Consider the following 13,963-nt stretch of genomic DNA (forward strand, 5'->3'; position numbering starts at 1 on the left):
GGAGGGAGACCTAACAAGATCACAGATCCTGCAAGTTCTCAGATACTGAGCTGTTTCAGTAAAAACTAGAGATGCATAAATAAAGATCAAATGGACATTGTTGAAAAACTCTGCTTTGCCATCTTATACATATATATAAGGAGCCACTTCTCTTGGTAGGCTTAGTCTGGACAGGAGGAGACAGAGCAAGTCACAATTCTGCTAGGGGGAATGCTCTTCTGCAATGGGCACTTCTCCACTTTTATTCTGTATCTCTTGCCCTCTCCATTCTGCATGTGACATGAAGAAGACAATGCATTAAGTCCAGCTACAAACAGACAACAGAAGCAAAGCCTTTGAACAAAAATACACTCAACAGAAATAGCAAGTGTTGTCAGGGTGTTGGAAATTTAAGGAGAAAATTAAAGGATAGTGTGTTTTGTTTTTTTTTTTTTAACTGTATCTCAGATTATTATGTTAAGACTACTTCTGAAACCTTGCTTTTGACGGCTGTAAATGCTGCCAAAGGAATGAGATTAAAAATAGACCTGAACCCTGATGACACAGATAATTTAGAACCAATTCTAGAGCTGTATATATAAATTGTTTGTTGTCTTCTCTTTCCTTGTTCATTATCACTAAAGGGCAGTGTGTGTGGTAACACAATCTTCATATTTTATAAGCCTTCCTGTGCTTCTGTCACTTTTCTCCCTAATCCAAAATCCTAATCTTCTGTGACATCCCTGTTAGTTGCTCTGAACAAAATTCTGTTGCCACAGATGGAGGATTATGACATCAGCCAAGGACTGTAAGCAGCAGGAGTAGATGAACTCCGAGACAAAGATGCTTTTACGATGCAAATAGCCCATAGTACTAAGGAGTGAGACAAAACATAATACCCAGCATCTATGCTGTGCTGTCACAAGTGACTGTAAATGGGAGATCAGGCTTTGAGCTTCCTTGTGGTATTGTCAGGCTTTCAAAATTCCTCATCATTGTGGATTTGTTGTGGTTTTTCCTCTGGCTGCCTTGAAAGTGCTGTTTCCATCTTCACAGTTGATTTCTGTAAAATACAATTCAGAAACCACAATATTGGTTATGAATTCAGGTCCTTTCTCATACAAGCACCTCAATCACAGGTGCTGGGCCTCGTGCAGTCTTGTTACTTGAGTGGAGTACTGGTCCTCTCTTTTTATGGCACCTAGACAAAGGACATCCCCATTAGATGATGTGCATTGTCAAGTCCAGTTACTGTTAAAATGTTCTCAAGGAGTGTGGGAAGAGAGGAGAAATACTGTCACTGAAAATGCTGCTCTGTTTTACTTCTACATAATGGTGTTTACAGTTCATATTGTAGCAAGTTTGCATAGCACTACAATTGCTTTCTGGTTTTATTTTTTAAATATATATAACTTGTTTATACCGCTAGCAGCATTGCCATTCATGTTTAGGATTAGATAGTGAGATAGTAAGATACAGGAGAGGTATCAGTTCCTTATTCCTTATCCTCAGATAACTCAGGCATTTTAGGCAAAATGACAACTAATATTGTATTTCAGTTTGTTGAATGTCATCTCTTCTTCTGCTGGGCCAGAGGAAATCTGAAGCAAGTGTCAGATCCCAGCCTGATGCATGTGTGTCTATATAGTTACGTCCGTGTCTTTCGTAAGTATAAAGGCAGGAGGGAATCGTGTCCATACATGTGCCTGCCAGCCCACACCATCAAGTCTGTCAGCACTGTTGAAATCCTAGAAGTGATCTGTTGACTTCACACTGTGGCACTGAGACCACTGGGATTTATACAGCTGCAAATGAGTGAGGTGGGTGGGGAGAAGGGGTGGAAGAGAGAAGAAAAACGTTGAAAAAATGCTGCTCAACTTTTAGTGTGGTAACACACAGTTTTCTTGCTGTGGCTGCTGCTAGGGTCTCTTTTCAATAAGTGACTTTTCTTTCAGGAATTTTGTTGTCTGTTATCCACATTTATGCTTCTGTCTAGAGATTTTGGATGCTTGATTTGGTGTTTGGGTTTTTTTTGGTTTGAGTTTTTTTTGTTTGTTTTTTTAACAGTATAACAGACATGGAAGAAACTCAGATTTTCATTAATGTTCAGTTAAACTCTCTGCATACTGGTAGTCACATGCTCCTTCTTGATGCAGGAGAGATGTAAAGAAACACAGCTAAAAAGCTGCGGAAATTCACCCATTCTGTTCTTGCAGTGGGAAAAGGTGATCGTAGAATCACAGAATGCTTTGGGTTGAAAGGGACCTTTAAAATCATCTAGTCCAAATCCCCTGCAGTGAGCAGAGACATCTTTAACTAGATCTGGTTGCTCAGAGTCCCTTCCAACCTGAACCTTGAATATTTCCAGGAATGGGACTTCTACCATCTCTCTGGGCAAGCTGTTCCAGTATTTCACCACCTTCATTGTAGAAAATTTCTTCCTTATATATAGTCATAGGAACTCTGTACCAAAGCTTTAAAGATTTTTGAATTGCTTGGAGGATCATGGCATGCCAAAGGCTCATGAATATGGAGGTGCCCAGATGCACAATCTTAATATCAGAGATGCTGTATGAGATTCAGTCGAATTACTGTGGAGAGTGTCAGATGGAGGTGAGAGTTTCCATTTTGGATTAAAACATACGAAAACACTGTCTCTACTTTGGTGTGTGGCAGCCTAGCCAGTTGATCCTCTGTTATCTACTCTATTTCTTTTGTTTCTTCTTTAACATTGAGTGCAGGATATAGAATGATCAATATGTTAACTATAGCTGTATGTTTTCTTTGAAGTACTGCACAATAGGAGCAGCATACATTTGTCTGAAATGCTGAAGATAAAGCACTTTCCTAGGGAGTAACTTTTAAACTCACATTCTTATAATCTGTGGCTTGCAGCGTCACATCTGCTCTCAGGTGACTTAGAATTCAGCTCCCTCCTTGTGGATGACATACTAGCTGTCATTCAGATTCCCTCTGATCTGAAGATCACTTTTTTGCCTGTTGCTTGGGTTGTGTCTTTGCAAGGTTTAACTGAGTAAGGGTAGCAACTGTTGGCTCCAAATCACAGAACCATGAAAGGCTGTTCTGTTAGTAGTAGCTGCTTCCTTCTTTTCTTCCCTCAAAGGCTGTGAAAACCAGTTCAGAATAGAGAAGTGTTGTGGAAAAATGTCATGCCTTTCTGATGATTTTATCGACATGTTTCCAGAGGAACTTGTTTAATGGGACGGGTCAGGGTCTTTGTTTGTTTTCTTTACTTAAAAACAAAAGTTGTAGCCAGCTGAGGCTTCAGAGTTTTGGTCTGAATCCATGTATCAGGGGGTTTTGGGTAGGATGAAGCATAGGTCATGGATGGGCTCATTTTTTAGTCTTCTTTGCTGCAAGGACATCAAACTTCCAGGGAAGCACGACATCCTGGCAGCGTTTGTTATCCTTGCACCACACCATATTTTACAGTAAATTTCCTTGAGTAACTACTTTAAGTTGGGCCTGCCTAAGAGGGAATATGTTGGTGTTCATTCTTCCTCCTTGCTCTGTGTTACAGTTTGCCGTATTTTCATGGAGTGTGCAGTTGTCTTTTTGTGCTCTTTTTACCTTAGTTTCTTGCATGCCCAAGAATGGAAAAGTGTTTGGTTTTAGTGCTTTTCCTATTCTGCATGAGGATCTTAGCAGTAATGTTAATAGTGAAGCAAAATTTTTGGAGGCCTGACTAAAATTACTCTCTCACCTTTGTTTCAACATTTTTTATCATCCCTTCTCCAGGACCGAGCACTACCTGCCAGGAAGACTCCTGTGCGAATCAAGGCATCTGTAATCAGCAATGGGAAGGCTTCACCTGTGATTGCTCCATGACTTCATATTCTGGGAGCCAGTGTAATGACCGTAAGTAGGCTTTTCCATTGGCTAGGTGAGCTCTGAGTTCTTATGGATGAGAGCACAGAGAAAGTTTTACTTTCAGTCTTATTTCAACTTTCCCACTGTCAAAGCGAAACTTTGTTTCCTGGGTTTCTTTGAAGACTAGAACAGTTTGGGGTTATTGTTGCCCTTGTTAAATGAAAATATGTAATTTGGTATGTGCTGAGATTTTTATTCTTTCTCTTCTTTTTAAAAGCTGACTCAACCAGGCCAATGATGGTAATTAATGTTAATAGAATTCCTGTTTTAAAGAAACCAGGAATAACTTGTATATATTGTGTGTAATATTTACATCGGTACAAAATGGTCAGGTTCTGTGTACTGAATTATGGTTTGAGGTTTTCATTTAAACCTTGTTGACAAAGATGTGGAATCCATGTGAAACTACTGAGAAGTGTTCTAGGTTGGCTTCTACTGAACTACTAGCTGCGTGCTAAGATGAAAAATTGGATACTATTTGCTAGAATGTTCAGTTAAAACTGGATGATCAATTAAGTGGTATTGTGCTGCTTGGCATTTTGATATGCTTCATCTCAAAACACTGGATGTTCTTGGCCAATTACTATTAAGATCTCTGATAAAATAATTGAACAAAACCCTAAAGTCTTCCTTTAGGGGACAGATAATCAGCTTTCAGACATCCCATCTGCTTATCCTCATATGGCCTTTGTTCCTGCCTGGAGAGAGGAGATGACTTCAGCTCTATTCTCTCCCCACTTCTGTTATTTAAGGTGACAGTCTTCTTCTTCCTCCCCACTCTGAGACAGGGAACAAAGGAGCATATGATGACTGTTGTAGTAAGCCTAACAGTAGGCTTCAATAATTTATTTTATTATCTATCTAAACTTCAAGACCAGAAAAGACTCTTAGAATCTGCTTCAATCACCTGCATCTCCCAAGGTGCTGCTTTTCGTTATTATTTGTGGTAGAGTTTTAGTGGTACCAGCAAGGTCCAAGCAGTATTGGTGCTACGGCACTGTCATATATGCAACCCTTCCCCTACAAGTTTGAGATGTGGCTGAACTGATGGCATGTGTGACAAGCTGTTTAATATGTGCTGACAGTCTGTTTCTGCTGAAGGCCAAAAAGCCTGCTTTTCTGAGTCAGTCATAATCTGCATTGGTCTCCTCTTTCTCCCAGAATCGTTTTATCAGACGGATACTGGAAAGGCCTCTCAGCATGTGTACTTCGATACAGGCTGTATAAGAAGAGTACTACAGACAGAGATTTACAGGCTGTAATGCCACCTCTAGTTCTGGGCAGTTTTGGAATCCAGAATGTCTCCTTTTGGTCCATAAGAAATATTTCGTCTTGCAGCCACAAGATTTGGCTTGGATTTCCTGCATATTTGTTTCTGTCAGTTGGACATCCAGTTTCTGATTCTTGCACTACTTGTGCAGTCATTCAGTTTAGACTTGCTAAGCATAGCACATTACAAACCTGTTGTGTAAAAAAAAAACCACAAAACAACACCAAAACAAAAACTACTTTGAATCTTTTTAGTTACATGTCCAAGAAATCTCTGACAAGGTTATTGATACTGTTGGGTTTGTTTCTAATATGCTGAGCTTCACAGCTTCTGAGTGTTATGGTCACCTTGTTAAACCATTGCTAATGATTAAGTGTCAGGAATTCAGGTTCCTGTGTCTGTAACTGGGGATTCCTTGCTGCTTTTTAGAGCTGGCAACTGGAAACCATGCAGAGTAGAGGTGGTTTAATATGAGTTGGGGTGATATGGGCAGCATAGTAGCCAGCTCCCAGTGTCAGGCCTCGCTGGAAGTTTAGAACTGCTCACAGGAGGAAGTGGGTTTCAAAATGGTCTGGAAAGGTAAGTCATGTGGATTCCTCCTGGAAAACAGCGAGACTTCAGCCAGGATCTTCAAAAAGTGCGTATAGCATCTTTTTGTGTTTTGTTGTTTTTTTATCTTTGCCATTTACCTGGATGTTGAAGGTGCAGTTCTACTCCTGGTTGCCTGATGAAGTTATGAAGTGGTGGTGTGCCTTGTGGGGAAGGAGAAGGCTTCCTTCCTGTTCCTGTCTGTTAGATAGGGTTGCTATTGTACTGAGTCTGGTGGAAGTTCAGGCTCTTGTACGCTAGTTGTATTAAATGTTCTTTAAAATGAATTTCAGTGCAAGTAATGGGAGGGGGCAGTATATGTGTAACTTGAAGATTTTCTATTATTTAGAAATGCATCAGGCTCTTCAACAGAACTTTTTTGCCAGGGGAGTCTGGTTCTATTAATGGGCTATTTCTATTTTATGAGATAACTGTGGTCTCCTACATATGTAAATAGGGAATATTGGAGTCAATAGAACAGGCCTAGATTTACACAATGGAAATGGTAGCAAAAGGAGGAGTTACTTGAATATATTTTGTCTTTCCATTTCAGTCAACTCAAATGGTCACAATGGAAAATTTGCATTTCTTTGTGTTTGTAGAATATTTCGGTGCCTCTGAGATATATAAATGGAATGTTTGATGTTCTCTTCAATTATTCTTGATGATCTCTAGATCATCCTCAGTTAAATATTGGTATTATTTGCTAGTGTAAACTTTGCAAAGTTATTCAGTCTAATCAATATTCAAGAAAGCTTGATGTGCCAATATGTTTTTGCTTTTTTTAACTTTTGTCCCAGGACTGGGCCGTTAAGCTTTTCCATTCATATGCAACTCACTTGGAACTGCTGTTTCTGAAAGGTGAAGGAGAAGCACTGGTGGTAGAGATGAACATTGGATATTTATAGACACATTTGTATGTTCGCTACTGTTGTTTAACAGGACAAGGATTTAAATTGTTAGTAGAAATGATGATACAACTTTAATTTTTAGCTGCTGTTGTGTAGCTCTGTTTAAATGGTTTTTACACTGTAGGAATCAAGATTCCTCAGAAGAAGGAATTACTGGAAGCTATGGGGGCATACATTCAGTTTTAATACGTTTCATTTTGAATTGTATCAGTTCTTGTACTTATGTTAAAAAACAAAAAAAATAAATAAAAAAAACCTCCAGACACTTCCTGCCCTTAAATTTGTTTGAGAAGGTCTGTTCTGCACACTAGCCAGTATTAATACGTATTAAAAAGGTAGAAATAGATGTACTGACACTATTTGAATATGCGATTTCCATTCTTCTTGCCATTTAAGATTTGTTCTTTATTCTTCAGTCTTTATAGAATTTCTAATCAGTCCAGCATCCCATTCAATAAATCCGGGCTTTCACCCTATTATCAGAATTTGTTTCTTAATCTAAGATGAAGGAAACGAACATTAATATACTGCAGTTGATACTTAGGTATAGTACACAATTTTGACATACCAAACTGTTGCTTAAACTGTGCAAATTTGAGAAGGTAAGGTATCAGAATTAGAAGTTAACCCACAAAGTTGATGAAGCAACTTGCAGCTGGTGTGAACTCCATCCTGTTACTGTTCTTCACTATGTTACAAGATGAAAACATGGTAGTTAAAGACTTCAAGTTACCTGAGATGCAGCATGTATTTAAACTGTTGTCCTATGAACAGCTTTACGGATTCTTTAAGTTATTTATGTTCTTATCTATCTAGTCAAACAATGACATTTTCTGTGCAGAGCGAATGCATGAAAAATAGGCTTCAGCAATCTAGCTAATAGGAATTGTGTATGTATGGCAAGCTAGATCACAGAAAATACTGCTCGTTACCCAGTGCCTCATGAAGCTGAGTAACACTGAGGGTCAAGCTTTCCACGAGAAATTGCCAGGCTAACACAAGTGTGTATTAATGGAGGCCATTTGTGCATAAAAAATCAGTAACCTGAAGCAATGACTAGTGAAAGTGGAGTATAAAATACTTTTCCAGACAGCTTTTTTGGGGGGGTTGTTGAAACAGTTAAGTCTATCTGGTGACTATTGATTGACTTTTTAGAGGGATTATTTATTTGTAAATTTCTGGGTCGTAATATCCACCTGGTTTTAAAACAAGTTTTCCATTTGAACGGGCAGCCCGTGTTCATCTGTCTTCTTCTGTGTTTATCTTCATATGCTGCCAGTCTGCATGCTTTTCAAAGAGCCGGTTGAGAAGCAGAGCAATCCTCTAACCTTCCACTGTCATTGGTAATTGCCGCTTGTTTTATTTTCTGGGAGAGAAGTGATATACAGGGGTTTTGTTCTTTTTGCACAGTAAGTTATGTTTTTATTCCAAGTTCACTTTCCATGCAATGCATATACGCCTCTACTCTCTTTCTGTGAATCACATTTAGAGAAGGGAAGGATTAGAGGGAAAGGGAGTCATGGTGATTTTGTTCTTTTGTTCATTAGTTTAACACTGTCGCAGGAAGAGCTTTTGATAACTTAGTTCTATAATCACATTGAGTGAGGCTTACTCACTAGCTATAATCTTTTTTTTTTTTTCTTCCTTGACTTAAAATGAAGGATATCAAAATTAGCAGAACAAGTTCAAGACCAGTAATTTAAAGCACAGAGTATTTTGAGTTGAATGAGTAAGATTGAAGTTGGTCTCTCTCCCACACGCGTGTTCTAGGTGAGGTACCAGGGATGCCAGAGCAGACCCGTCCCTCTTGCACTAATGCCCTTCCATTTTTCCCTACTCTTAACCTTGAGTGAAGGAGTACCAAAGTAGACTGATGTTTCTGGAGTGTAGTCTGTAGACTGGGTTGCAAAGAGGCAGTGACAGAACCAGCTTCCCTCACCCCTGCTCATATAGCATGGTACAATAATCATTAGAAGAGACTGCTAACAGGGCAAATGGCTGAAGTAGTGACTTGTGCTTTATGATGATGGCTTTATTCTGGTGTGCTCATGAGCCATTTGCGCTCCATGCTTTTATCTGTGCCACTGAGTAGCTAGAGCTACTTCCATGGTAGGTTTCAGACCCCCAGCTGGGAGATGGACCATATTTCCTCTCCTTCAATGTTTTTTGGTGGGTTTTTTTGTTGTTTTCTTTTTTTCTTACCATCTGGGCCAATTTTTATCCAGACTTCATGACCTCCCTTAATGTCAATGTGAGCATGCTCAACTTGATTTACTTGCAGAAACTCTCTGAGTTGTTCATGTTTAATTATCACCCATTCCCTTCTAATGTGCCCAGCTTATCACTTACTTACTCAGAGAGCAAGAGGTTGCTAGTGTGTAGAAAATAAATCTGCACACACTTTGTTAGTCATGCATGGCTAAACCAGTCAGCTGTTTAAATATCAGCACGCTTAGGGATTTGCCTTTGATACTACAGAGACATCCGCCCTACATGAAGCAAGAGTCACCTCTGATTTATCTCGAGTTGAATTATACTTCATTACAGCAGGTCAGGCACCCTGCCTACTTCTTGCTTCTCTCCTCATACTTTGCCCTCACTGACTCAGTGCACTTTTACATAATCTCTACTATAACTAGTATTTTCTGGCTGATGCTCATTTTCAGTTCCTAACCTAAGCCTTTGGTGTCTTCTGTCTCTAAATGATCTTGCCCTCTGAGAACTGGGATAAAAGGGGAGGGAAATGCAACTTTGTGCTTTAGTACCTGATGTAAATTGTACTTCTGTGATTTGTGAACCCCACTTTTACCTTTTTTACCACTGTTTACTTTCATTTGTGCTGCAACTCCAAGAACTATAACATTGTTAGACCAAGGATCTAGTGTTACTTCTTATTTAAGCTTCCCTGATGCGTAATAATAACCCACTACATAATTGCTTTAGCACTTGAGTAGTTTAAGAAAGCTTGTTGCTTTTCTGTGTACTTTCAGATATTTCCACTCTCTTGAGTAACAACTGTAAAACATCAGATCAGGCTGCAGATGAGTGTTCCTTTTGGGAGTCAGCTGAAAAGGTAGTGTTCATCACGGGAAGGAATTTGAGTGTCCCTCTTTGGGGTGGGAGAGTGAGTGGTAGGTGCTTTTTTTTTTTTGCTACTTCTGCACCTTCAAACTTCTCAAGGTGCCCTGACAGAAAAGTGTTTCTTTTTTTTTAAATTGTGAACACTAGCCAACTTTATCCTTTTGTGATCCCCAAAATGCAGCTAGGTCTCTAGTGAGTAATTTAATTACGGTTGCTTCAGCAGCTTGGCAGAAGGAGCATTTAGGATGAGAGCTGCAATCAGTCACTGATATCTGTGCACATCTGGCTGCTGTCAGCACATAAGCTATGGTCCAACCATGCTACAGACTTCAATAGGATGGAAGGAGAGAGACTTTTTACAGGTGGCAGAGATTACAACTTCTGTTATCAACCTTTGAGCAGTTCAAGCAGTTACTTAATTCTCTTTCTGGCACTGCTCAGCAGCTGTGCTATTTTCATAAACATATCACGGAAGGCTCTTGCCATAATTTTGTTCCTTGTGATCTCTGCTCTCTTTGACAGTACTTTTTCTTTTTTTCTTTTTTTTTAATGTGATACTTTTTGGTAGTCATTGCAATAATTACCGCTTTTCATGTTACAAGTAGCTGAGTGATACTGTGTCCTGGGTATTTTGCCTCATGAAAGAGCTGGCCTCTGAAACTGTTTCTTCAGTAATGGCACAGCCAGGGCATGATCTCTGATAAGACATTGATGTAAATTGACAGCAATAACAGAAACATGGTACAGCAAAACAGGAGTCTGCATTTGTTTTGTCACCCCAAGCTCCATTTGCCAATGATGATCTCTAAGCACATTTTTCCACTAAATGTAAGTTAATAAATTAAATGTTCAAAGTTATCAAGTGTAAAAAGGATCTGATTAATTTGAAATACTTTTTTCTTCTAATACCCTTCACATGTTCAGACTTGTGTCAAGAAGCAGTAAATGTAAAAGCTCAGGAAAACACTGAAACAGACTTCAACCATCAATTTTGCTCTTCGAAGTTATTTTATTATTGTTATTGTGTCACCTTTTCCACAGAAAATGGTAGAGTATTGAATTTGAAAGTTGATGGCAAAAGTATGTGGTGTTGGATTTTACAGGCAAAAGTCACCCCAAGCGTGAGGAACTATTACTTGAAGTGGATTTTTTTTCCCACATGATGTGTGAAACTTCTCAACTGTATTGCCCATGTACTCTACAACTACAGTTTCATCAGCATGAGCTGCTTTGGGTGCCACATGGTATGCAGGTGGTACTGGTACTTTTGCAGAGAAGGAAAAAAAAACCTGACAAAAGCCTGTCAATTTTGCAGCTGTTGCTGTTGATCTGCAGCAGGATATGCCAGTCAGCAATCCAGGTGAAACCTCAGGTGACTTTGCTTATTGCCTCTGTTCCCCTATAAATCCAACACTAAGTGCCACTGTGGGTTATGAAAATGTGATTCCAATGTTGGGCCTTGCAATAATCTTTAGTCCATTTTTTTTCCCCAGATGGATTTTGTGCGCTCTCCCGTCTTCACAAAACCCAACCGAGTTAGATATCTGTGCTTTTAAGTCTGATGTGTGATAAGTGGGGTGCAATGGTGTTAATGAGGGAATAGGGTTCACTTAATGCCTTCCCAGACAGCATGGAGGTGGATGGTATAGTACAATGCTGTAATTGTCTTCTTATTCCTATAGGGTCCTCAATGTGATTTACAGCTTGCAAAGGGGAGCCTGCATTAATGGATGAGAACAGATAAATGGAGAATGAAGTTGTATTTTATGGACTAGAATTAACTTACAGTAATTCTTATTTGTAAATGCAAAATAATTACTGTGATTTTAATGAAGTAATTTGAAATTCATGCCAGCATTGGCAGATTGAAATCTCATGTGGGATTCTCTGCATCCACCTATCAAATATGTGTAATTGGTTTATATGCAAGATTATTTTTTTGTGTGTATATATATACACACACACGTACACCTTAGACTGAAAGCTACATTTAAGATTAGACTCATTAGCATAGACAAATGTATGTCATAAAATATTTACAGGGCACGTGTAGCTGAGAGAATGCCAACATGCAGAGGGATGCAGGCAGTGCTAGAATTTTTTTACTTTTTTCTTCTTGCTGGCTTTAGAGCCTTCAAGTCTGGGGCTACATATGGGAGGAGGCTGGAGTGAGGAGAGAGAGTGAGAGACATCTTATGTGCTTATCTTGTTTTTTGCAATGGAAATTATTAATAGAAAAGCAAAGGCAGGAGGAGTTGGAGGTCCTGAAAGAGATTCTTGTTCGCTATCCGGGCTACCTAATGTACTAATGGTTCCCTGCCATTGGAAGAAGGTTACCTGTTGATCACCAGTGGAGTTTAGCTGTACATAGGGATATGTCTTTATTACATTGCAATCTTGTTACCCGGGAGCTGTTATAATAATCTTAGCTGTGGAACATTTGGGATTAGATGTAAAAACCTTAATTACAGTTATCTTGATAATGATCCCCAAGGGGCAGATTGAAACTGGCTGCTTGAGTACCTGTGAAACAAGCTTTCCGAGGGGGAGAGTTTTTTGGTGGATTTGATTATCTTTGTGGAAGTGTTTCACTGTGTGCTGACACACAGTGAAAACACTGTGAAAACACTGCGGTGAAGCCCAGGACTTCAGTTGCCTTTTGTTGTCTTTAGAGATTTTGGACCGCAAAGGAATTTTGCTAACAGTAGAAGGAAATGGGCTTTTCAGTAGGAAAACAAAAGTAGTCAAATGACGTGAATTCTGTTGGGGGTAGCTGAAACCCAAGTTAGCTAAAGGGTACCTGCAGAAGAGAAGCTTCCAAATCTGTGAATGTTAGTTCATTTTAAACTATTGGATACATACAGAACTGGTTGAAAAATTCCATTGGGTTGTAGTTCAATCAGTGAAAAGTGCCTATTAATGACAAGCAGACCTTTGCATATTTGTGGGAAATTCTTAGAATAATTCCAAAGAGAAAAAAAATGAAAAAGAAATTAAAAAGTGGGATGTGATTGATTTCATCATTTTCAAAACAAAGTTCAGGATTCATTGGCTGCATCAAAATTATGAATTTATCTTGAAAATTAACAGAGAGAGCTCAGAAACCTGAGAAGGGAGACAACTAATCTTTGTTTCAAGATGTTGACCTGAGTTAGCTCATTTTCCTCTGTCTAGAGGTTTGTAATTTAGTCAGTTACTGGACTGTGACTCCCTGAGGCTCTTCCCAGACGTCTGTCTTGGAGATGAGCAGCTTAGGCTTGTGGTGGCCTCCCTGGCTCGCCAAATGCCTTTCAGGATGTTTCTATTGCCAGCAGGGTACTTGAAAGGGTGATCTTAAGTGGGATGGGGAAAGAGATGTGGTTTTGTTCAGCTGTCTCTGCCTCAACCTTGAGAGGCCATTTCCATAGTTTGTGCTCGTGTCCATTGAGGAAGTGTCTCAGATAATATAACTGACCTCTAGACCAGAGTGACTTGCTTGTATTCTGGCTTTAATAATACACCTGCCAAATACAAACAATTTTTTTCTTCCAGAGGCTCTAGCATGTTGATTTTGAAGGAAGTGTGGTTGGCCTATTCTTCCTCTTGTCTGGTCTGAAACCTAAGTGCAGTGCTTGGCCACAGCAAAGCTAGTGTCAGACTTGCTGGCTTCCCATAACTATCTGTCATATTTCTTTCCTTTTTTTTTTTTTTTCTTTTTCAGATTGCACTAAATGACCTTCTGTCTGTTACGTTTCTGCCCTGCTGATCTCAGGCAAATGATGAAGATAGATAGCACTATCACAAGCCATCCATCATACAGTTTGTAGGTCCCTTAGAAGCATCTGTGTCTTTAATAGTTCATCTGTCACAAACATTCTCATAATTGAAGACCACAAAATGCTGAAGAGAGGGCTAATACTGGTATTTCTTTTTACTACTGGATACTTCAGCAGTGAGGTGTCTTTTACTTGGCAGTGCAGACTGTCATGAGAAGTACCTGGCACCAGAGTTTAAATTATGGAGCCAAACCAACTGAAGGCAGCATTAGTGCTGACATCAGCAAAGACTCATTTTTCTGCTTTGCTATTGTAACTCTGGATTGGTTGTGATACCGGTGCAGAATGAACTGAGCAGACCTGGCTTTTGAGCCCTTGCTCTGTGCGAATGAGTAGAACTTCTCAGTAGCAGTGACACAGAATCGGACCACTGTCAAATGGTTATAGGCACTCCAGCTATGTAATATGGGGCAAGAGAAAATCTGATC

The 13,963-nt window shown here is 39.4% G+C and overlaps 1 protein-coding gene across 1 annotated transcript in view; it reads left to right on the forward strand.

Moving 5' to 3' along the window:
- Positions 1–3,858, forward strand: part of LOC104279692 (neurexin-3-like) — a gene marked incomplete at both ends in the record, with an annotated part of 113,883 nt that extends 110,025 nt beyond the window's left edge. Inside the window, one exon of the mRNA XM_009877067.1 lies at positions 3,739–3,858. Within this exon, the coding sequence (XP_009875369.1) occupies positions 3,739–3,858 (120 nt within the window). The remainder of the gene's footprint in view (positions 1–3,738) is intronic.
- Between the last annotated feature and the right edge of the window lie 10,105 nt (positions 3,859–13,963).

Source organism: Apaloderma vittatum, unplaced genomic scaffold, assembly GCF_000703405.1.
Source record: "Apaloderma vittatum isolate BGI_N311 unplaced genomic scaffold, ASM70340v1 scaffold219, whole genome shotgun sequence".
NCBI classification, from domain to species: Eukaryota; Metazoa; Chordata; class Aves; order Trogoniformes; family Trogonidae; genus Apaloderma; species Apaloderma vittatum.